Source organism: Heteronotia binoei, chromosome 13, assembly GCF_032191835.1.
Source record: "Heteronotia binoei isolate CCM8104 ecotype False Entrance Well chromosome 13, APGP_CSIRO_Hbin_v1, whole genome shotgun sequence".
Taxonomy (NCBI): domain Eukaryota; kingdom Metazoa; phylum Chordata; class Lepidosauria; order Squamata; family Gekkonidae; genus Heteronotia; species Heteronotia binoei.
In genome coordinates this window covers 12298690-12323274 of record NC_083235.1, presented here as the reverse complement: position 1 = coordinate 12323274, position 24585 = coordinate 12298690, and the positions used below count along the sequence as shown (strand labels likewise).

Genomic DNA, 24585 nt, shown 5'->3' with positions numbered 1-24585 from the left:
TAGAAGATCATTGTAGTTTCTGGTTTACATTTTGTTTTGGTGTCGTAAATGGAAATAAAAATGGGGGAGGGGGAGATGCGAGTGCGCCCTGACCTGGATCGCCCAGGCAAGCCTGATCTCGTGAGATCTCAGAAGCTAAGCAGGGCCGACTCAGGCAAGGACTCGGGTGGGAGACCTCTTTGGAATACCAGAAATGGAGACAGGGGCAGGCTTTATTTAGCCACCTCCCTGAATATCCTCCAGGCCCCCAGTAGTGGGTCGGTCAACAGAGACTGCTGTGACTTCCAGGTGCAGACCCCTCCCTCTTCCCACGTGTATAAAATACAAAAAAAGAGAGAGGTGTGTGGCACAGGAAGAGAAAGTGATGCCAAGCCTGTGCATTGCACCCACTGGCCTGCGAGCTGCTTATTCTAGAGGGAAAGCCTCAGCACTTGTGGCCTTGCTAGAAGACTGGTAGGTGGGGACTGTTCCTGTGGTTGCCAGCTGTAGCTTGGGAAATTCCTGGAGACTCTGGGCTGGAGGCCTCAGGGAGGTAGAATTTGGGGAGCAAGGAGAGCCCAGTGGGGAGGCGATTCCACAGAGACCACCCTCCGAAGCCGCCATTTCCTCCAGGGGAACTGAACTCAGCACGTATACGAAGTTGCCTTATACTGAACCAGGCCCTCGGTCCATCCAAGTCTGTCTTGTCTACTCAGACTGGCAGCGGCTCTCCAGGGTTTCAGACTGAGGTTTTTCACACCTATTTGCCTGGACCCTTTTTAGTTGGAGATGCCGGGGATTGACCCAAGCAGATACTCCACCACTGAGCCACTGTCCCTCCCTACTCTATTGTCTGGAGAGCAGTTGTGATTCCAGGGGATCTCCAGCCTTCTCCTTTTTCTTTCAGGCTAATGAGCAGCGTGAAGAACAACGTGGGCCGGGGCCTGAACATCGCGCTTGTGAACGGTGAGAGGGGACTGTGAGCCGTGGATGAAGGGGCCACAGGGCGACATACAGCCAGCCTCTAATCCTCGTCTTGTTTGCTTGCAGGAGTGAATGGAGAGCTGATCGACGCGAAGTCCTTTGATATGTGGGCAGGAGGTGAGTGAGAAGGCATTGGAGCAGAGGTCCATCAGTGGCTGTTAGCCAGAAGGTATAGACCAGGGGTGTCAAACACATGGCCCAGGAGCCAAATCGGGCCCCCAGAGAGCTCCTATCAGTCCCCCGAGCGACAGGCTGTCGTCTGCTTCTTTCTCCCTCTCTCTTGCTTCCTTCTGCTTGCTTTGCAATGCTTGCTCTATCACATAGGAGCTTACAGAGCAAAACCCCTATATTCTCCATTGGCTGAGGCTCCCCCCCACACCTTCTTATTTCCTGTGGATGGAAGGAAAGAGCCAGAGTGTTGTTGAACGTTTTCATGGCCAGAGTTCATTAGCTGTAAACGTTTTGGGCTGTATGGCCGTGGTCTTGGCATTGTAGAACCTGACATTTCGCTAGCAGCTATGACTGGCATCCTCAGAGGTATAATGCAGAAAGCTAGAGTTCTCTTTGTGTCAAAGTGAGAAGAAGATGGTAGGCAGGTAATTTATGTCTACTCAGGAAGGTGGGATGGGGCTGAGCCATTATCTTGTAGGAGTTTCCCAGGCTGTGACATGCTAATGGAGGAGCTTTCCTGAGGAGGTTCTTTTGCATATGGGTTGGCTGCTGAAGTTCTAATCTTACCTGTAGTGCCGTTGTAAGATGTAGCGCATTTTGTGTTTTTCAGGACTGGGAGCCATGCCCTATTCATTTTTAAGCTCTCTTCTTTCCTGTTGAAATTGTGTTTATGTCATGGACTTCAGTGGCTTTCCTGTGTAATCCAACACGGCAGTTGGATGTGTTGTCCAGCCTTACAGTGTCTTGGAATACCGTGCCCTGTTTGAGTTAGGCTATGTTCAGCCGCTGCTGATTTTTCACGTTGGCCAACAGTCTGTGTGGAATTTGAAAGGACCGTATGGTGACTTGCCTGCCTGGTGCGAAGGTAGCGGACATTACGCGTGTAGTAGATAGGCTGATAGACAGTGCTGGGGAGGAGCCTGTGGTCGTGGTGCATGTTGGCACCAACGATGTGGGGAAATGCAGTCGTGAGGTCCTGGAGGAGAAATTTAGGCTGCTAGGTGGGAGACTTAAGGCCAGGACCTCCAAGGTGGCCTTCTCGGAAGTGCTACCTGTTCCACGTGCAGGGCAGGAGAGACAGACGCAAATTAGAAGTCTCAATGTGTGGATGAGACGATGGTGTAAGGAGGAAGGGTTTAAGTTTGTTAGGCACTGGGATGCTTTCTGGAACAAGCCGGAGCTGTACAAAAGAGACGGTCTCCACTTGTCTCCGGATGGAACCAGGCTGCTGGCGCTTAAAATCAAAAAGGTGGCAGAGCAGTTTTTAAACTAAATCTTGGGGGAAAGCCGACAGGAGATGGAATGTCTCTGGTTCGGGAGGACTCGTCTCAAAGAGATGAAGGGTTGGCTTCTATTTTTCTACCGAGTAACGGATCAGAGTTGTCCACTGTGATGGTGACAAACAGTATGGACTGTCTGCTAGAGTCTCGAGGCGGCAGGAGAGAGGTGGCGGGCCTAGCTTGCTTGGGAAATTATAAATGTTTGTATGCAAATGCTAGAAGTGTCCGAAGTAAAATTGGTGAATTGGAATGTTTAGTGTTGGGAGAAAACATAGACATTGTGGGAATTTCAGAAACTTGGTGGAATGAGGAGAATCAGTGGGACACGGTGATTCCTGGATATAAGTTATATCGGAAGGATAGGGAGGGAAGGGTTGGAGGTGGGGTGGCTCTGTATGTCAGAGAGGATATACGGTCCAGTAAGACTGAGGTCAGAGAATTAGATTCCCTTTTAGAAATGCTTTGGGTTGAAATAGAGGGCCCAAAAGGAAATTTAACTATGGGAGTTTGTTATCGCCCACCAAATCAAAAGAGAGAGGACGATTACAATATGATGGAGGGATTAAAGATAGCGGCTAAACGTAAAAACTGTGTCGTAATAGGTGATTTTAACTACCCGCAGATTGATTGGGTCAATATGTGTTCTGGTCGAGAGAAAGAGATTGAGTTTCTTGATGCTCTCAATGACTGTGCTATGGAGCAGATGGTCTCAGAACCTACCAGGGGTGGGGCGATCCTGGATCTGGTCCTAAGTAATGCCCAAGACTTGGTGAGAGACGTAAAAGTGATTGCGCCGCTTGGGAACAGTGACCATAATGTTATTGATTTCACCATTTGTATAAATAGGGAGTTGCCCAAAAAGACCGCCACAACCACATTTAACTTTAAAAGGGGTAAATTCTCTGAGATGAGGAGGCATGTGAGGAGGAAACTGAAAGGAAAGGTAAATACGGTCAAAACCCTTGGGGAAGCTTGGAGACTATTTAAAACTATAATCCTAGAAGCTCAGATAAAATACATACCACAAGTTAGGAAAGGCACAAACAGGTATAAGAAGAGGCCAGCATGGTTAACAAACAAAGTAATGGAAGCTGTAAAAGGTAAGAAGGACTCCTTTAAGCGGTGGAAAACCAGTCCAAGTGAGATTAATAAAAGGGAACACAGGCAGTGGCAAATCAAATGCAAGACTGTGATCAGGCAGGCAAAAAGGGACTATGAGGAGCATATTGCAAAAAACATAAAGACCAACAATAAAAATTTCTTCAAATATATTAGAAGTAGGAAACCAGCCAGGGAAGCAGTGGGGCCCTTGGATGACCATGGGGTAAAAGGATTACTGAAGGAGGATGGGGAAATGGCTGAGAAGCTGAACGCATTTTTTGCCTCGGTCTTCACCGTGGAAGATGAGAAGTGTTTGCCCGCCCCAGAACCACTAATATTGGAAGGGGTGTTGAAAGACCTGAGTCAGATTGAGGTGACAAAAGAGGAGGTCCTACAACTGATAGACAAATTAAAAACTAATAAGTCACCGGGTCCGGATGGCATACATCCGAGAGTTCTGAAAGAACTCAAAGTTGAACTTGTGGATCTTCTAACAAAAATCTGTAATCTTTCATTGAAATCTGCCTCCGTTCCTGAGGACTGGAAGGTAGCAAATGTCACCCCCAACTTTAAAAAGGGTTCCAGAGGAGATCCGGGAAATTACAGGCCAGTCAGTCTGACTTCAATACCGGGAAAGTTGGTAGAAACCATTATCAAGGACAGAATGAGTAGGCACATTGATGAACACGGGTTATTGAGGAAGACTCAGCATGGGTTCTGCAAGGGAAGATCTTGCCTCACTAACCTGTTACATTTCTTTGAGGGGGTGAACAAACATGTGGACAAAGGAGACCCGATAGATGTTGTTTACCTTGACTTCCAGAAAGCTTTTGATAAAGTTCCTCATCAAAGGCTCCTTAGAAAGCTTGAGAGTCATGGAGTAAAAGGACAGGTCCTCTTGTGGATCAAAAACTGGCTGAGTAATAGGAAGCAGAGAGTGAGTATAAATGGGCAGTCTTCGCAGTGGAGGACGGTAAGCAGTGGGGTGCCGCAGGGCTCGGTACTGGGTCCCATCCTCTTTAACTTGTTCATAAATGATTTAGAGTTGGGAGTGAGCAGTGAAGTGGCCAAATTTGCGGATGACACTAAATTGTTCAGGGTGGTGAGAACCAGAGAGGATTGTGAGGAACTCCAAAGCGATCTGTTGAGGCTGGGTGAGTGGGCGTCAACGTGGCAGATGCGGTTCAATGTGGCCAAGTGCAAAGTAATGCACATTGGGGCCAAGAATCCCAGCTACAAATACAAGTTGATGGGGTGTGAACTGGCAGAGACAGACCAAGAGAGAGATCTTGGGGTCATTGTAGATAATTCACTGAAAATGTCAAGACAGTGTGCGTTTGCAATAAAAAAGGCCAACGCCATGCTGGGAATTATTAGGAAGGGAATTGAAAACAAATCAGCCAGTATCATAATGCCTCTGTATAAATCGATGGTGCGGTCTCATTTGGAGTACTGTGTGCAGTTCTGGTCGCCGCACCTCAAAAAGGATATTATAGCATTGGAGAAAGTTCAGAAAAGGGCAACTAAAATGATTAAAGGGCTGGAACACCTTCCCTATGAAGAAAGGTTGAAACGCTTAGGGCTCTTTAGCTTGGAGAAACGTCGACTGAGGGGTGACATGATAGAAGTTTACAAGATAATGCATGGGATGGAGAAAGTAGAGAAAGAAGTACTTTTCTCCCTTTCTCACAATACAAGAACTCGTGGGCATTCAATGAAATTGCTGAGCAGACAGGTTAAAACGGATAAAAGGAAGTACTTCTTCACCCAAAGGGTGATTAACATGTGGAATTCACTGCCACAGGAGGTGGTGGCGTCCACAAGCATAGCCACCTTCAAGAAGGGGTTAGATAAAAATATGGAGCAGAGGTCCATCAGTGGCTATTAGCCACAGTGTGTGTGTGTGTATATATATATATATATATATTTGGCCGCTGTGTGACACAGAATGTTGGACTGGATGGGCCATTGGCCTGATCTAACATGGCTTCTCTTATGTTCTTATGTTCTTATGTTCTTATGACCGTGGAGACCGTCTTTGCCTTAAATTGTTGCTTCTCTCTCTTTCTCTCTCTCTTCTTCAGATGTGAGCGAGCTGTTAAAATTCATCCGGCCGCTGCATGAGGGGACATTGGTATTCGTGGCCTCGTACGATGACCCTGCAACAAAGTGAGTGACTGACCGGGAACAGCCAGCATGGGCTAGAAGCCACTTGCATTCAACAGTAATGTTGCAGCTTCACCCAACCCCCTTGGAGGGTGTTGAAAGCAGCTTGCTGGGCACATTTTAAAGCTGTTGGCCTGCCCGCCCACCCACCCTTTTCTTATTTTATTTTATTTTATTTTATTGAGAGCCAGTTTGGTGTAGTGGTTAAGTGTGCGGACTCTTATGTAGGACACCTGGGTTTGATTCCCCACTTCTCCACTTGCACCTGCTGGAATGGCCTGTCAGCCACAGCTCTGGCAGAGCTGTCCTTGAAAGGGCAGCTTCTGTCAGGGCTCTCTCAGTCCCAACTACCTCACAGGGTGTCTGTTGTGGGGGAGGAAGATAAAGGAGATTGTGAGCCACTCTGAGATTCAGAGTGGAGGGCGGGATATAAATCCAATATCACAGGGGTGGCCAACGGTAGCTCTCCAGATGCTTTTTGCCTACAACTCCCATCAGCCCCAGCCATTGGCCATGCTGGCTGGGACTGATGGGAGTTGTAGGCAAAAAACATCTGGAGAGCTACCACTGGCCATCCCTGCAATATCATCATCATCTTCTTCTTTTACACCCCTCTTACGATCTGCCTAAATTCATAATGAGTCGTAGAGTCAGCATTGCTCAGGTTTGCTCTCTCTCCAGGATGAACGATGAGGCCCGCAAAATCTTCAGCGAGCTGGGCAGCACCGTCGCTAAGGAACTATCCTTTAGGGACAGCTGGGTCTTCGTTGGTGCCAAGGGGGTGCAGGACAAAAGCCCCTTTGAACAGGTATTTGCACACACACACAAACACTTGCTTATTTAGAGCTTGCTTTTCTGGCTGAGACTCAAGGCAGACTTAAGTTGAGTACAGTCAAACAGGATGGGTCACGAACAGCACAATAGGGTTTGGATTACGGAAATCTGAAAACAAACAGAAATCTCAAAACGGAGCTGAAACCAGGCGTGACCTTTGTAAACGTGGTGCATTTTTAAAGCATAGACAGTTTCAAGAGGGGATTGGATAAACATATGGAGCAGAGGTCCATCAGTGGCTGTTAGCCACAACGTACAGATGGAACTCTCTGGCTGGGGCAGTGATGCTCTGAATTCTTGGTGCTTGGGGGGGGCACAGTGAAATGACTTCTAGTGTCCTGGCCCCACTCGTGGATCTCTTGATGGCATCTGGATTTTTTGGGGAGCACTGTGTGACCCAGAGTGTTGGACTGGTTGGGCCATTGGCCTGATCCAACATGGCTTCTCTTATGTTCATTAAGTGGTATAGAAACTTCCTGGGCTGGAGCATACTTACAGTGATCAGGAGCAAGACAGCAACCTAGGCCACAGCCCCCATCCTTTACCAATGCAACTTTCTGACCATTTCATTACAGTCAGGGCTTTCTTTTTGTAGCAGGAACTCCTTTGCATATTAAGCCACACCCCTCTCTGATGTAGTCAATCCTCCGAGAGCTTACAGGGCTCTTCATACAGGGCCTGCTGTAAGCTCTCGGAGGATTGGCTACGTCAGGGGTGTGTGGCCTAATATGCAAAGGAGCTCCTGCTACAGCAAAAAAAAGAAAAGAAGCCCTGATTACAGTGCAGTTCTATTGGCCTGTGCAAAAAAGCCTTCTTGAATAATTCCATTTTGCATTGTTTGCCAAAAGCCAAGAAAGCGGGAGGCCTCCTGGCCTCATCAGGATATCATTCCATAAGGCCGCAACAGAGGATGCATGAGTACAGCCAGTTAGCAATCGTTGCCCATTTGCAGGATAGTACCCGCAGAAGGACCTGCTGGGGTGAACAAAGCTGTCACAGCAGAGCATAGGTGGTTGTAAGAACATAAGAATGCAATGGAAGCCATGTTGGATCAGGCCATCCAGTCCAATGCCCAGGGTTACACAGTTGCCAAAACCTAGGGGCCATCAGGAGGTCCACCAGCAGGGCCAAAAGCCCGCTTACTCTTGCCCCCTCAAGCACCAAGAAGACAGAGCATCGCTGCCCCAGGCATAAGAACATAAGAGGAGCCATGTTGGATCAGGCCAATGGCCCACCCAGTCCAACATTCTGTGTCATGCAGTGGCCAAAACCCAGGGGCCATCAGAGGTCCGCCAGTGGGACCAGAATCCAGGAGCCCTCCCATTGTGGCCTCTCCCACGCACCAAGAATACAGAGCATCACTGCCCCAGACAGTGTTCCATCTGTATCTTGTGGCTAACAGCCACTGTGGACCTCTGCTCCATATGTTTATCCAGTCCCCTCTTGCAGCTGCCTATGCTTGTAGCTTCCACCACTTCCTGCAGCAGTGAATTCCCCATGGCAATTGCTCTTTGGTCCTATAGATGTGAGAGACCAAGGCCATGACGGGCTTTGTATATGATATTCTGTATGGGGCCCTTTTTTCCTTGGGGTCTGCGATGTCACTCTGAAAGGTTGCCTGCAGAGGGAGGGACAAAGGGAAGGAATAACAAGCCTCAAAGCCACTTGAGGGCCACTGGGAAAAGAGGCGTCCGAGGAGGCGCCCGATCCTCTCACAGACGCTCTTCTCTCTCCTTCCACAGCACGTCAAGAACAGCAAGAGCTCCAACAAGTACGAGGGCTGGCCGGAAGCGCTCGAGATGGAAGGCTGCATCCCACAGCGAACCGCTGAAGTTCAGTGAGGGCTTCCCTCTTTGGAGCCCGCGGGATCTCTGCCCGCATGGTGCAGCAGCCAGGGGGTGGGGAAGGTGTTCTGCCTCTCTGCCCTGCTGTCTTCCCAAACCGTTTCAGCCATCGTCCTCTGGCGCAGCCTCTTCAGGCAATCTAGTTTTCCTTTCTACAGGGCGTGCCTAGACCAGGCCTTGGGAAGTGGGGTTTTGTCAACCTGTAACCTCTGGGACCGACCCCCGAGCCCAACCCTAGTGCCTTATTTCTCTCCTGGGTGGAGCTTCCCTTCTGTTGTGAATTCCAGGAGGAAATCTGTGCCCTCCGTTGACTGCTGGCTCAGGAACTGTCCTCGGGACACGTCTGGCTCTCTGTCCTTCCCTCTGCAGTCTTCTAAAGGGACCAACTGATGTAGCCCGCTGGGCTTCAGGCAATACCTCCCTTGCCAGAAAGTTGCTCTTTTCAAGGACGGCCCCTTTTTTGGTTTGGTACTTTTGAAAGATGCCTCGAGGCAGTTCCTTGGAAGCTGTTGGTGTCCTTGGTTTGTTTGCGATGAGAAGCAAAAGAGAGAACTCTCTCGGTTCATGGCTATTCATAGCAGAGGGGATCAAAACCGGGCATTCCCGTTTTTGGAAAAAAAAACTTGAAGCTTGTTGCTAAACCGATTCTCCTAATAAAAATTGGACAGGGGCCTTTGGAGGTGATTATTTTTATGGGCACTCACAGCCAGTGTTCCCTCTAAGCCGAGTTAGCGTGAGTCAGCTCACAGGTTTTTAGCCTTCAGCTCACACATTTTTGTCTTAGCTCCGGAAGGATGACCCCAGAGCACACTAGTTTATGCAGGAGCTCACAGCTTCAAAGCCAGTAGCTCACAAAGTAGATTTTTTGCTAACAATGCTCTGCAGCTTAGAGGGAACATTGCTCACAGCACTTACCTTCAGGGCTAATGATTTCATCAGTTGGGTGTCACACAGTGCCCACACTCTTCTCCCAAGCACTTTGATTGCTGTTACACTGAATGCAAACACCACAGGAAACCACAACATACAGATAATTACACACTCACGAAACACTGCGTATGAAGCATTTAAAAAAAACCCCACGCTATACCTATTCACCTACTTTTATATTTCATCTGCTTTTATATAATATAGTAACATTTAAATCAAGTCCATAGTCCATAAATCCAAATTTAAAGTAAAAGTCCAATCCAGGATGCTGAAATCAAGACTAGGTACCGACTCGTGCTGTTCTTATATGTTCTCAGGCGCCGGTAGTACCGTAAAGACGCTTGGTAAATTTCTTGAGGCAGCTGTCCTCTATCCGACCGACGGGGCGACACGATTCCGGCATCTCGTGTTTCATTTGCCACTTCCACTGGCAGCAATGATTTACTGGGAACCTGTGTTGGGGCAGCCGCTCTCATACGCATTAGCTCAGTATTCAGAATTGCACGATAAGGTGGGAGAACTGGTGAAACTGATGTCCTGGTGGAACATCTCTGCTTTACAGGGCCTGCGGAATTGTAGAAGATCCCACAAAGCCCTGTTACCTCCCGGCAAAGCGTTTCACCAGGTCGGGGCAGGGACTGAAAAGGTCCTGGCCCTCATTGAGGACAGCCAGAGCTCTTTAGGGAGACCACCAAGGAAATCCAGGGTCGCTGTACAGGGGCAGGCAACGGCAAGCCACGCCCTGCTCATCTCTCGACTCGAAAACCCCGTGCTCCTGTGGCCACCGTGACTCAGTTGTGTACGTTAGATGGCAGCAGCGAATATTTTGAATGGTGTATTCCAGTGGAAAGCAGCCCCCCTCCCCCCCACATACAGCCTGGGGAGAATCCCCTTTTCCTCTCCGATGCATATTCTCCCCCTCCCTCACCTCATGGCCTTCCGTAGTGGAGCCCAGCGTGTGAATTGGTTACCCACAACACTACCTGTTAGCATACAAATGAGATCCCTGTGCGGTTTCTCTCCCACCCCTGGAAGAGGAATGTCAGTGGATGCGAATATGGAGGAATGCACATCCATGAATAGGAAGGAGAAGGCAGAGGGCAAATGTCAGCAGCGGCCACAGGGTAAAGCTTCTTTGTCAACGGCTCAGTAATCAGGGCTACAGCCAGGGGTAATTTCATTGAACAAGAGGTGGCCGGAGCTCATTTGCATAAGCCACACTCCCCTGCCATCACCAGAAGGTGGACTGAATTATAACAGCTCAGGTAAAAGGTCAAGGCAGTCCCCTGTGCAAGCACCAGTCGTTTCCGACACTGGGGTGACGTCGCTTTCACAATGTTTTCACGGCAGGCTTTTTACAGGGCGGTTTGCCATGGCCTTCCCCAGTCATCTATGCTTTCCCCCCCAGCAAGCTGGGGACTCATTTGACTGACCTCAGAAAGATGGAAGGCTGAGTCAACCTCGAGCTGACTACCTGAACCCAGCTTCTGCTGGGATCGAACTCAGGTCAAGAGCAGAGAGCTCAGACTGCAGTACTGCAGCTTTACCACTCTGCGCCATAGGGCTCTTCTAACAGCTCAGCTACCTTGAAATGCTTCTTGAAGTATAATTGTCATAAAAAAACCCTGACTCCCATCATATTTTTTAAATTACTTTCTCCTATGTGGCCACAGTGGCATGATGATTTCCATCTGTCTGCTTTATATGTTTGGGTTATTTTCCCATTGTTTGTGGTGGTGGTGGGGAAATATCAGAAAGTTTGTCAAATCTTAAAAGTTCAGCCAAATTCTCAGGGGATTTGAACGATGAAGCCCAGAAGCAAAGTTTTTTGTGGGTTTCTTTTTTGGAGGTAAGAAAGAAAAGCACAATAAAAGTTTAGCGGTTCCGGAGCTCTGCTCCTGTGAGCTCCTGCCCAAAATGAAGCCTGGAGACAGCACTGTCAGCTTCAACTCTTTTCCAAAACGAATAGGATCGAAGAGGGGACAAGAGCTCCGCACAGGATTGGAAGGAATCTGGGTCTCCCCCTTGCTCCACATCTTCACACTTGCACGCATGACCAATCAACAATATGAGTCCTAATAAGACCAGGTAGGAAAGGAAAGATCCCCTGTGCAAGCACCAGTCGTTTTCGACTCTGGGGTGACGTTGCTTTCGCAATATTTTCACGGCAGACTTTTGACGGGGTGGTTTGCCCTTGCCTTCCCCAGTCATCTACACTTCCCCCCCAGCAAGCTGGGTCCTCATTTGACCCACCTCGGAAGGATGGAAGGCTGAGTTGACCTGGAGCCAGCTACCTGAACCATTCCGCTGGGATCGAACTCAGGTCGCGGACAGAGGGCTCCAACTGCAGTACTGCTGCTTTGCCACTCTGCGCCACGGGGCCCTAAGACCAGGTAATGATGTCTCAAAACCAGAACTCAGCAGCCCTGCAAGTGTGCTGAGTGACTCAACAGGGTCAGGAGACCATATTGCCTTTTGTGTTACCTAACGGAGAGAAGAGTCCAGCACTGCGAGGGAAAGACCACACTGAAACTCCAGTGCCCTTTGGTAAGGAGATGCCTGGGCATAGGGCTGAATAGCTCACCTGCCTAACAGTCCCTTGGCAAGGCAAAGCCTGTTCACTAGCTAGGTTCCATGTGCTACCAGCTGTGATACTTCTTGGAAGATTCCATAAAACTCCCTACGCCAAGGGTAGCTCTCCAGATGTTTTTTGCCTACAGTAGGTTAGGCCCCACGTGTTTCAGTGGGTAGCCCTGTAGGTTCGTTACAACTTGGAGACCAACAAGATTTGGGGGCAAAGTGAGGCTTTGAAGCTGAGGCCTGCTTGTGGGGCATGCCCTGCAGCACTGAGCCACAGCGCTGCTCTAGTACTAAGACCTGGGGCCTTGAGTGGTGGCTGACAGGATATTTTTTTTGCCCCAGGTGTTTTTTGGCAAAAGCCACAAGTTTAAAAATACCTCTCCTGAGCACGATGTTGTTTGTTCTTTCGGAACCAACGAAACGGAATATTTCATTCAGTTAGGGCACTTGGTCAGGTTTCATAAAGGACCAAGTCCCCTTTTTAAAATACACTCTATTCTCATTCTGAATACTTCCCTCACAGGTGCCTTTTAACAAGATTTTTTTTTCTTTTTTTTGCCCGAGTGAAGTTTTGCTTTCATTCAAAAAGGCAAATGCAATTTTGAGCTGCATCAACAGAAGTCTAGCGTCCAGATCACGTGATGTGATGGTATCGCTTTACTCTGCTCTGGTAAGACCTCACCTGGAGTATTGTGTTCAGTTTTGGGCACCACAATTTAAGAAGGATATAGACAAGCTGGAACAGGTCCAGAGGAGGGCGACGAAGGTGGTTAGGGGTCTGGAGACCAAATCCTATGAGGAAAGGTTGAAGGAGCTGGGCATGTTTAGCCTGGAGAGGTGGCGGCTGAGAGGTGATATGATCACCATCTTCAAGTACTTGAAGGGTTGTCATAGAGAGGATGGTGTGGAATTGTTTCTTGTGGCCCCGGAAAGTAGGACCAGAACCAATGGGTTGAAATTAAATCAAAAGAGTTTCCAGCTCAACATTAGGAAGAACTTCCTGACCATTAGAGTGATTCCTCAATGGAACAGGCTTCCTCGGGAGGTGGTGGGCTCTCCTTCCTTGGAGGTTTTTAAACAGAGGCTAGATGGCCATCTGACAGCAATGAAGATCCTGTGAATTTAGGGGGAGGTGTTTGTGAGTTTCCTGCATTGTGCAGGGGGTTGGACTAGATGACCCTAGAGGTCCCTTCCAACTCTATGATTCTATGCCAATATGATCATAATAAAAAGCTGCAAAATAAACTCCCTACGGAGAGAATACATACTGACGAGTTCAAAAGAGCTCAGCTTATAGAATGCATGGAACGCACAGGGTGAACTAACTTACCAGAAAAGGAAGGGGGGAAAGCCTTTCAGTAAAATAGATCAGTGTGCTACACTTTGTACTGTAAGGGTAAGAGAGAGAAAGACCGAGGGAGGGAGAGGGAGAGAGATGTATTGAATACATGAACTGATAGAATCGTTACTTCTGCTGGGATTAGCAATTGGGTTTGTTAATTGTTGTTACCATTATCAGGTTTACCGATAAAACACTTGTCCTTATTGTATTTTACGTTGTTGCCTGTTTCAGAAGCAGAGTTTAAATCTAATAAGCAATGGGGAGGGAAGCTGAGAAACAGCCTCCATCTCCTGCAAATAAGCAGCCTCTGGTGGAAGCCAGCATGGTGTCGTGGTGTTGGACTAAATTCTGGGAGACCAGAGTTTGAATCCTCATACTTGTGCCATGGCAACTTCCAGGGAGGGGTGTGTGACCCTGGGTCATTTCCGCACTCTCGGCTGATCTACTTCACAAGGTTGTTGTGTGAGGATAAAACAGAAGACAGGAGAGTAATGGAAGTCACTTTGAGTCCCCATCAGAGGGAAAGGTGAGGTTTGAATGAATTAAGTAATGCCTGTAACATTCAAGGGCAGCAGATGTTATTTCCCCCTCTGATTTTAAAATTTAAGCCTATTCTCTGCGACAACGAATTTGGTCATCAAATCGGAAATGGCAATATGAACCATCAAATTATTCTGCGGTTAAGGCTGCAGTCCTAAATAGTTACCTGGGATGGGTCACGTCACTGAAAAAGAGGTGCCAGAGCTCATCAATATAACTCATTTGCATATGCCACACACCCCCTGACATCACTGGCAGGTGTGCTAAATTCTATCCACTCAGCATCTACCTAACAACGCTTACTGAGTTATCATTGTCATAAAACCTGGGGCCAAATGTATTTAACGTAAGAGCCCCACAGAATAAATGTCAGATGTTTGAGGGAGGAAGGGAAGGAAAATAGATGGGAGGACTGGGTTTGATTCCCCACTCTTCCACTTGCAGCTGCTGGAATGGCCTTGGGTCAGCCATAGCTCTTGCAGAGCTGTCCTTGAAAGGACAGTTTTTGTCAGAGCTCTCTCAGCCCCACCTACCTCACAGAGTGTCTGCTGTGGGGGAGGAAAACCTTACTCGCACCACCATACTTCTTAAATTACTGTCCCCAATGTGGCCACAGTGGCATGATGAAGATTTCAGTCTGTCTGCTATACACGTTTTGGTTCTTTCCCCATTTTTTTGTGGGGAAAAATATTAGAAAATTTGTCAAGTCTTAGAGTTCAGCAACATTCTCGCAGGGGGTTGAACAATGGAGCCCAGAAGCGAGTATTTGGCGGGGGGTGGGGGGAGAGAAAGAAAGACCACAATAAAATTTAGAGGTTCTGGAGCTCCGCTCCTGTGATCTCCTGCCCAAAAGGAGGTCTGCAAATGATGTTTACTTCTGAGCAGAGGTGTTGAGGATTGTTTCCCTCCGTGTCCTAAGATTAATTTCTTCTCTATCCTGCACATGAGAGACAGATAAATATATCCCTACCTACCAACACCTTGTGATCCAATTAACACCCACCCCCCACCGGCCTCTAATTCACTCTCTCCTGCAAAACCAGCTCTAACTAATTTTGTTTAGTATCAGTCATGTTCAGCTCTTTGTGACCCCATGGACCAAGTCACACCAGGCCATCCTGTCTTCCACCATCCTCCAAAGTCTGCTCAAATTTGTGTTCAGTAATGCTGCCCAGCCATTTCATCTTTTGCCGTTCCCTTCTTCTTTTGCCTTCTGTCTTTCCCAGCATCAAGGTCTTTTGGAGAGCCAGTTTGGTGTAGTGGTTAAGTGTGCTTGAAAGGGCAGCTTCTGTGAGAGCTCTCTCAGCCCCACCCACCTCACAGGGTGTCTGTTGTGGGGGAGGATGGTAAAGGAGATTGTGAGTCGCTCTGAGACTCTTCGGAGTGGAGGGCGGGATATAAATCCAATCTCTTCTTCTTCTCCAGGGAGCGCTCCCTTCTTATTTGATGGCCAAAGTATTTGAGATACAGCTTCAGCATCTGACCTTCCAGGGAACAGTCTGGGTTGATTTCCCTTAGGACTGACTGATTGGATCTTCTTGCAGTCCAAGGGACTCTCAAGAGTCTTCTCCAGCACCACAGCTCAAAAGCATCTATTCTTCTACGCTCGGCCTTCCTTATGGTCCAGCTCTCACAGCCATACATTACTACTGGGAATACTGGGAATTTGCTTGTCTGATGGAGTGTGCTTAGAGGACACGACAACTTACGTTCTGAATAAAACTTTGTTGGTCTTAAAGGTGCAAGTTGACTCCTACTTTGTTCTACTGGGAACACCATCGCTTTGACTATACGGACTTTTGTTGGTGGGGTGATGTCTCTACTTTTTCTTATATGGCCTAGGTTTGCCATAGCTGTCCTCCCAAGGAGCAAACGTCTTTTAATTTCATGGCTACAGTCACCATCTGCAGTGATCTTGGATCCCAGAAATGTGAAGTCTGTCACTACTTCCATGTCTTCCCCTTCTATTTGCCAAGGAGTGATGGGCCGGTAGATTTTTTTTTTTGTCGAGTTTCAAGCCTATTTTTGCACTCTCCTCTTTCACCGTCAGCAAGAGGTTCTTTCGGTCCTCTTCACACTAATCAGCGCTGCATTAATTAGCAGGAAAATCCACACTCCCCGGTAGAGCAACTGCCCTCAAATTGACCAATCGGATGCAAGGATGAGCACAGCTCCCCCCCCACCCCCACCCCACGCGCACCAGTCACGGCTTCATCCCATTGAGATAATAGCAGGGATGTGCCAGCGTCCTCCAATCAGATTGCGGCGTGTCCCTGATCCAGCCAATCACGTTGCTGGTTCTTTTTGCCCAGGGTCGTCGAACGGAGCAGACTATACCGCTGATCTCTCATTCGAGGCGGATCATGGGATAAGGTCCACCCCCGACGCTCATCAATCCCGCTAACCAGGCCCCGTTTGAGTGTTTTTGCCATTGCATTATGTTTAGTAATCCATCGCACAGGGAGAAGGCATCTTTTCAAGGCCAAGTCCAGATCGAACGTCTCCCCCTGTCTTTTTCAACTGCATCTGCTAAATGCTATAGCGTGTATCTATCTTGATCTATCTATCTAGGTAGAACAAAGCAGGAGTCTTAAGACAGACAGCTTCAAGAGGAGATTGGATAAGCATATGGAGCAGAGGTCCATCAGTGGCTATTGGCCACAGCGCATTGTTGGAATTCTCTGTTGGGAGCAGTGATGCTCTGTATTCTTGGTGCTTGCGGGGAGGTGGGGGGGGGGCAGTGAGAGGACTTCTAATGTCCTGGTCCCACTGGTGGACCTCCTAATGGCACCTGGGTTTTTTGGCTGTCTTAGACTGGATGGGCCATTGGCCTTATCCAACATGGCTTCTCTTATGTTATGATGGTAGATCCAAGCGGGCCGCCATGTTGGTCTGAAGCAGCTGAACAAAGCACCTTTATGACCAGCCAATTGCACCTTTATGACCAGCCAATTTTTATTTAGAACGTAAGCTTTCGCGTAAGCAGTCTTCATCAGACGAGGAATTGGTTCTTAAATCTGTACCATGTTGCATTCTGGGCCACTGCCGACCAAGCTATGTATGGCTCTGCTCAGCTATGTATGGCTTTGCTCACTGTGCTGGATTCCTCGTCTGATGAAGTGTGCTTAAGAGCACACGAAAGCTTATGTTCTAAATAAAAATTGGTTGCGACTTGACTCCTGCTTTGTTCTTATGATGTTTTCGAGAGCCACACAAAATGTGTCGCATAGCCGCAGTTTGGCTACCCCTGATATCTAGACCAGGGGTGGCCAACGGTAGCTCTTCAGGTGTTTTTTGCCTGCAACTCCCATCAGACCTAGCCATTGGCCATGCTGGCTGGGACTGATGGGAGTTGTAGGCAAAAAAAAAATCTGGCGAGCAACCGTTATCCACCCCGGTCTAGACATCTAGAGCTAGGTGCGCCTACAATTACCAGCATGCTCTGCCCGCAGGGGCGGGGCGACCGGCGGGGTTCGCCTTCGGTCGTGTGGGCGGGGCCCGGATTGTGATGCGCCACCCCCGAGGGGGCGGAGTCGAACGCCGAAGGCAGGAAGGACGCAGCCCGAAGGCAACCGAATCGAACGTTTGTTTGGCTCGTGCGCTTTGGGGCGGCGGCAGGTGAGCGCTGGGGAGGGCAGCCGAGGGGAAGGGGTCAAGCGAGGGCGACTGGCGCTCCATGCAGCCGAGCCGGGCTCTTGCAAATCCGGCTTTTGCAGCGCCAGTTTCTGGGCAGAGGGGTTCAGGAGGGGAGGCGGCTGGCTGCCCGGGGAACTCCGGAGGTTGGCTTCGCTTGGGTTGCTCCGACGCCGGCTTTTGCAAAAGGTTTGCTCAGTGAGAAAGAAACGGGGTGTTTTATCTTCGAGGTGGGGGTGGGGGGGATGCGTGCGGCGCGTGCAGGGAATAGAAACGAGCAGGGGTCATTTTGCAGAAAATAAAATAGGTGGTGGAGCTTATCCAGGGATTGTTATGGAGCTGCGCCTACTGTTCAATGGACAAGGGAGGGAGGGGGGTCAGAAAGGTTCAGGAGCTGCGCTGCTATGAGCTCTTGCTGAATTGAAGGCCTGGAAATGGAAGGTGCTGCTAGGGTTCGAATGGAAGAGAAAGCGTGGGGTATTGGCCCAGGAGGGCTGAACCTATAGATCTCTTATAAGTGAGGGCGCAGGAGGGTTGGGTGGCTGCGGGTTGTTTGGCCAACAGGTGTTTGTGGCTTTAAGACCGAAGTGACTCAGCTGAAAGGGACGGGGAAGGGGAGGGGGAGAGAGAGAGAGAAGAGACATCCTATATTGAATCTTTCTGCTGCTTCTTTTCTCTCCTCCCCGCAGATCTGGTTCAGCTCTGCTAGGCTGGCTCTCTCTGATCCGGCTCGGCTTGGGCACCGGATCCTTTGGAATCTGGCGCCGGCGCCCCGCTTTCTCGGGACAGCTGTGGTCTCGGATCCTGGTGGTGGAGGGAAACATCAGCTGGCTCGCCTGGGTTGTCCGTTCGTGACGATGATCGTGCATTTTCCGAAGGATGGGGGGGGGGGGGGGAAACAACAGCGCCCCAGCGTTGTCGAAAAGTATTTCGACCCGGGGAGAGGCGCTGGAAAACTTTCCAGATTCTTGGAGGACGGGCCAAGAGAACTGGAGGCCTTAGGAAAGTAAAATCGCAGGGAGGAAGTGGGATAGGCTTCTCCAGTCTCCATAAATCAGTCTTGACTCAAGCAGGGGTAATTGTTCCTCTTCTGGCAACTGCTTTTTACTCCTGCGTAGCTCTGCGTGAGAGAGAAGCAGGGCCGGCTTACATTTTTTTTTTTTGCTGCAATAGAACTAAAGTTTTGCCAAATGTTGCAGGCTGTGCGTTTATGAAACCTCCCAAGAGCTGGCTGGGAAACCGTTTACGTATTTCTCACTTTCCCTCCCCCTTTTCGGAGTCTGTTGCTTCCTTAATTTCTGCCCCAGTACCACAGTTGCGAAATCTCTGGCAGTGCATGAAGCAGGGGTGGCCAAACTGTGGCTCGGGAGCCACATATGGCTCTTTCACATATACTGTGAGGCTCTCAAAGCCCCACGACCCTGTTGGCTGGCTTGGAGAAGGCATTTGTCTCTTTAAATCACTTCTCCAAGGCAAGCCATCTGGCAGCTTAGAGAATGCATTTAAAGTTAAAGTTGCTTTCTTTCCACCTTTATCTCCTTCCCCCATCTGTCTGTCTGTCTATCTATCATTACCTATCTACCTTCTATCTATCTATCTGTCTATCTTCTATCTATCTATCATCCATCTATCTATCCCTCCATCCAGTTTGGTGTAGTGGTTAAGTGTGCTGACTCTTATCTGGGAGAACCGGGTTTGATTCCCCACTCCTCCACTTGCACCTGCTGGCATGGCCTTGGGTCAGCCATAGCTCTGGCAGAGGTTGTCCTTGAAAGGGCAGCTGCTGGGAGAGCCCTCTCGAGCCCCACCCACCTCACAGGGTGTCTGTTGTGGGGGAGGAAGGTAAAGGAGATTGTGAGCCGCTCTGAGACTCTTCGGAGTGGAGGGCGGGATATAAATCCAATATCTTCTTATCATCTTCATCTTCTATCCTCCATCCTCCCTTCCTGCTATCAAGCATCTGACATTTATTCTATGTGGCTCTTACATTGAGCAAGTTTGGCCACCCCTGTCCTGGGGTATTGCTCAGTTGAAGGCCTCTTAAAAGATCCCCAAACCCTGTTCTCTCCTGTGCATAGCTCCCTTAGCTTAGGGGTTGGCTTGCGATGATGATGATATTGAATTTATATCCCACCCTTCACTCTGAGTCTCAGAGCGGCTCACAATCTCCTTTACCTTCCCCCCACCACGCCCACAACAGACACCCTGTGAGGTGGGTGGGGCTGAGAGAGCTCTCCCAGCAGCTGCCCTTTCAAGGACAACCTCTGCCAGAGTTATGGCTGACCCAAGGCCATTCCAGCAGCTGCAAGTGGAGGAGTGGGGAATCAAACCCGGTTCTCCCAGATAAGAGTCCGCACACTTAACCACTACACCAAACTGGCTCTTTGCTGTTTAGGCCAGCCCGAGCTCAACGTTATCTGTCACAAAGTGACACTGTCTTCGGTGACCTGAAAACGGACTGGTCTCTCTAAGAATCCTGTTAACTCGACCTGATCCCCAAATCCAAGGTGACAACATTCTGGGTCTTTTTACCTCCTCCTTAAAAGACTGTCTGAGTACAACTTGGAGACGTTCTCGTCCCCACCCTGAAGTTGCTCAACAAAATTCAACAACTTCCTCTTCCTTAATGTGCAGCTCTCTGCTTCGATGCATTCAGGAAAATTTGAAGCCCTTCTGTTCCTGGAAGGCAGGACGGGCAGTGCGATTCAGTAGAAGAGGAGGGCCTTTAACAACAGACAGAAGAGCATGGGGAGCAGCTGTGGCTCAGTGGTAGAGCCTCTGCTTGGCATGCAGAAGGTCCCAGGTTCAATCCCCGGCATCTCCACTTAAAGGAGGTATCGTGAAAGGCCTCAGCCTGAGACCTTGGAAAGCCACTGCCAGTCTTGAGTAGACCATACTGACCTTTGAAGGACCAAGGATCTGATTCAGTATAAGGCAGCTTCAGATGCAGGGTTTTTTTTCCCCTAGCAGGAACTCCTTTGCATATTAAGCCACACACCCCTGATGTAGCCAATCCTCTGAGAGCTTACAGGGCTCTTCTTACAGGGCCTACTGTAAGCTCTCGGAGGATTGGCTGCATCAGGGGTGTGTGGCCTAATATGCAAAGGAGTTCCTGCTACCAAAAAACAGCCCTGTTCATGTGAGTTTTGGGCACCCTTGTTTGGGGTTTTGGAGACATGGAATGGCCTGTCTTGGGTGTGGGGGGGCAGACTTGCCTAACTTAAAAGCCACATAGAATAAACATCAGATGTTTGAGAGTCACAAGACAGGGAAGGAAGGCAAATAGATGGGGAGGGAGGGGTGGAAAGAAAGCAACTTTATATTTTCCAAGCCACTAGCTGTCTTGGGTTGAGTAAGGAGATTAAGATGATATTGGATTTATATCCCGCCCTCCACTCCGAAGAGTCTCAGAGCGGCTCACAATCTCCTCTACCTTCCTCCCCCACAACAGACACCGTGTGAGGTTGGTGGGGCTGTAGAGGTCTCCCACACAGCAGCTGTGCTTTCAAGCACAACTTCTGCCAGAGCTATGGCTGACCCAAGGCCATGCTAGCAGCTGCAAGTGGAGGAGTGGGGAATCAAACCCGGTTCTCCCAGATAAGAGTCCGCACACTTCACCACTACACCAAACTGGCTCTGGGTAAATGATTTAAAGAGACAAATGCCTTCTCCAAGCTGGCTGATGGGGCGGTGAGGGATTCAAGAGCCTCACAGTATATGTCAGGGGTGGCCAACAGTAGCTCTCCAGATTTTTTTTGCCTTCAGCTTCCATCAGCCCCAGCCAGCATGGCCAATGGCTGGGGCTGATGGGAGTTGTAGGCAAAAAACATCAGGAGAGCTACGGTTGGCCACCCCTGCTACATGTGAAAGAGCCACATGTGGCTCCCTAGCTGCAGTTTGGCCACCCTGGGTCAGGAGATTGGATCTGTTTGGTCCTAGTGTACATTTTCCCATGGGAGTTGTCTCTAGGCTACTTGTCTTTAGGGGGGAAATATTTGGGTATTTATGCCCTGCAGAATGGGAGTAGAATGCATGCCACGTCTTGCTCTTGGTAATAACCAAACATTCTGAACTAACTGAACCCTCAGAGCTGTCTTCAGTGGCAGACCTATGGGGAATGCCCAGTTGAGGGCCTCTCTCCCCAAAGGGACTCAAAGTAATGTACAATTTTGTTCTCCCCTTCCTCCATTTTATCCTCACAGTCCTGTCCCTGACATTGTCTGACTGGCTGGAAGTCCCCCAGCAGCATTGGAAAACATGCAGAAAAGGGCAACTAGAATGATTCAAGGGTTGGAACACTTTCCCTATATAGATGGGTTAAAGCACGTGGGGCTCTTTAGCCTGGAGAAACATGGTCTGATACAAGGGATAGATGGACCACTCTGTCTGGGGCAGTGATGTTCTGCATTCTTAGTGCTTGGGGGGCAGCAGTGGGAGGGCTTCTAGTGTCCTAGCCGACTGGTGGACCTCCTGATGGCACCTGTGTGCACTATGACACAGAATGTTGAACTGGATGGGCCGTTAGCCTGATCCAGCATGGCTTCTCTTATGTTCTTATGTCTGGGGCAGGGATGCTCTGTATTCTTGGTGCTTGGGGGGCAGCAGTGGGAGGGCTTCTGGAGTTCTGGCCCCACTGGTGGACCTCCTGATGGCCCCTGGGTTTTGGCCACTGTGACACAGAATGTTGAACTGGATGGGCCGTTAGCCTGATCCAACATGGCTTCTCTTATGTTCTTATGTCTGGGGCAGGTATGCTCTGTATTCTTGGTGCTTGGGGGGCAGCAGTGGGAGGGCTTCTAGTGTCCTGGCCCCATTGGTGGACCTCCTGATGGCACCTTTTTTTTTTGGCCACTGTGTGACTGGATGGGCCCCTGGCCTGATCCAACATGGCTTCTCTAACGTTCTAATGCAGAGCAGAGATTTGAACCCCCAGACCCCAGTCCAGCACTCTAGTTGCTTCAACCTAATGTTTTATGGGATTGTTTTGTCTGCTGCCTGAAGGCTCTCTCTCATCTCCCATTAGGTCGAACGCCTCTACGCGACCGTAGTTGGATCAGCAGAGAGAGCCCAGGAACACCAGGCCCTAAAGGAGGATGATCTTTGAACAACGAATCCATGTTCTGTGGGGGCCGGAGGGGAAAGGCGAACCCTGCGTGGAATGAGTCCCCGGCATGGTCTGGCCAGCTGTCTGTACCATGCCCAGGGCAACCTCCCCCTTCCTTCTCTTCCTGGTGGTGGGCTGGGCTGGGGGGACAGCGACAGATGGCCCCTACCTTAGCATGGGGGATGGCACTGCTGTGGAGTTCGACTTCCCTGAAAACAGCCGTGGCGTCTTCGTAGTGGCCTGCCACTACCAAGGGCCAGATGCGTGGCTGACCGCAACGTCTCTGGAGCCGACGGTCTTAGTTGTTGAGAACGTCAGCGCCGCCTGGGGAGGGGGATTTGTGGTCACCTTCCAGTCTGGCCTGGCTGGTTTGGCCCCCCTGCAGCTACAGTTGTTGGAGCAGAGCCGCCTCATAGAAGAACGAGTGGATTTCCGGATCCGCGTCTCTGCTAGGGACCCGGAGCCATCCCTGCGGTCCGGATTGGGCCATTTCTCGGAAAACCCAGTCCTTTATGCCCTTTTGCCTCTCATTTTCCTCAACAAATGTGCGTTTGGGTGCAAGGTCGAAGTCGAGGCACTGAGAGGCCTGGTGCGCCAGCCCCATCCTGTGGTGCTGGGCATTCTGGGCCAGTTTGTGGTCATGCCCCTTTATGGTTACCTCATGTCCGTGGCCTTCTCTTTGCCGAAGCCCCTGGCCTTGGGGTTGGTTATAGCCTGCTCTTCACCCGGAGGCGGTGGCGGCTACCTGTACAGCTTGCTGTTGGGGGGTGACGTGACAGTTGCCATCTCCATGACCCTCCTGTCTACTGTCGCGGCCACGGCGCTGATGCCGCTCTCCTCGGCCTTCTACGGCCGCTTGCTGGGTGCTCACGAGACGCTCCACGTCCCCTTCCTCAAGATCCTCATCACCCTTCTCTTCATCGCGGTGCCCATTTCGACGGGCATGCTGGTCAAGTGGAAGCTGCCCCGCCTTTCTCGCCTCTTGCTCCTCCTCATCCGGCCGTTCAGCTTCACCCTCATCGTGGGGGGCCTCTTCATGGCCTACCACATGGGAGCCTTCATCCTGGCCAACGTCCAGCTCTCCACCGTGCTGGCCGGCGTTACTGTGCCCGTCTTTGGCCTACTTCTGGGCTACGTTTTGGCCTGGTGCCTCGGACTACCCGGGCCTCAGAGACGGACGGTGAGCATCGAAATCGGGGTCCAGAATAGCTTGCTGGCCTTGGCCGTGCTGCAGCTCTCCTTCCAGCGGGCCCAGGCGGATTTCGCCTCACAAGCACCGTTCATCGTGGCCCTCAGCAGCACGTCAGAGATGCTTTTGTTGGTTCTGGGACATTTGGTGTACAAGAAGCTCTGTTCTGCTGGCTCCTGAGTGCGTCTTGGGAAGGGAAACGCGGATACCAAAGATGTCTGACACAGCCTGTGAGGAGATACTGATACCAAAAGCCTGGGAAGCTGGGCGTGAGGCACCCCCTTCAGGAGGGTGTGGGTACCAAGGCCTCAGACTCAGGGCCCCTCGAAGGATGGCTCAGATACCAAAAAAGGCCTTTTAAAATTACAGGAATCCCAGCCAGGGGGCTGTATTTTGGCAGTTTACATTATCAGGCCTTTTAAGAAATATTCTTCCCCTTGTTTTAATCCATTTGTCTTTCTCACCAACAAAAGGTGACTCTGGGGCTTGGAGATAGAAGGTGCACAGACTGGGAGGTGTAAAATGGGGGGTGGAATTGTCGTTTCACCCCCCTTCACCAGGAATACAGGGTTTGAATAAAAGGAGATAAAAGGTTTTTCATTCTGTGTGTCTGGGTCTCTGAATTAAAAAAAAAAAACACCTTGACAGGTGTTGGAAAAGTAGGGGATCTGCAGGTAATAAAGATATTCCGATACAGTGGAAAATAATAATGAATTATTTAAAAAAAAAATCCAGTCCATGGGAGTGTGGAGGAGGGAAATATTTCTTCTTCCCTCTCAGGGCGTTGAAGGTTGTATGAGAGAGCCATGGGTGTGTTCACCGTGTTTTAGATTGTAATAATTCTTTGGCACAGGCACCAAGGAGGAAAGCCATGACAGAGCACTCACACAAGACAAACTCTTTGGCTT

General features: G+C 49.8%; 2 protein-coding genes across 3 annotated transcripts in view; both read left to right on the top strand.

The window, feature by feature from the left end:
* The window catches only part of FAM3A (FAM3 metabolism regulating signaling molecule A), a 33745-nt gene extending 24716 nt beyond the window's left edge, over positions 1-9029 (top strand). The window contains exons 6-10 of the mRNA XM_060253023.1: positions 887-945; positions 1030-1080; positions 5600-5684; positions 6363-6489; positions 8258-9029. Coding sequence (XP_060109006.1) covers positions 887-945; positions 1030-1080; positions 5600-5684; positions 6363-6489; positions 8258-8356 — 421 coding nt within the window. The 3' untranslated portion in view covers positions 8357-9029. The remainder of the gene's footprint in view (positions 1-886; positions 946-1029; positions 1081-5599; positions 5685-6362; positions 6490-8257) is intronic.
* An 8173-nt stretch (positions 9030-17202) lies between these two features.
* Positions 17203-24272, top strand: SLC10A3 (solute carrier family 10 member 3). Of its 2 annotated transcripts, none has more exons than XM_060252478.1 (2): positions 17203-17369; positions 22408-24272. In XM_060252478.1, exon 2 carries the CDS (start codon positions 22556-22558, stop codon positions 23855-23857), a length of 1302 nt encoding a protein of 433 aa, XP_060108461.1. In that variant the 5' UTR covers positions 17203-17369; positions 22408-22555; the 3' UTR covers positions 23858-24272. The 2 variants fall into 2 exon arrangements, with proteins under 2 accessions (XP_060108461.1, XP_060108462.1); XM_060252479.1 differs by having other exon boundaries at positions 17356-17573.
* Positions 24273-24585: the final 313 nt, after the last annotated feature.

What these genes read in the sequence shown, in the direction of transcription:
- SLC10A3 (XM_060252478.1), top strand. Translation starts at nt 22,556, where the DNA reads ATGGTCTGGCCAGCTGTCTGTACCATGCCCAGGGCAACCTCCCCCTTC.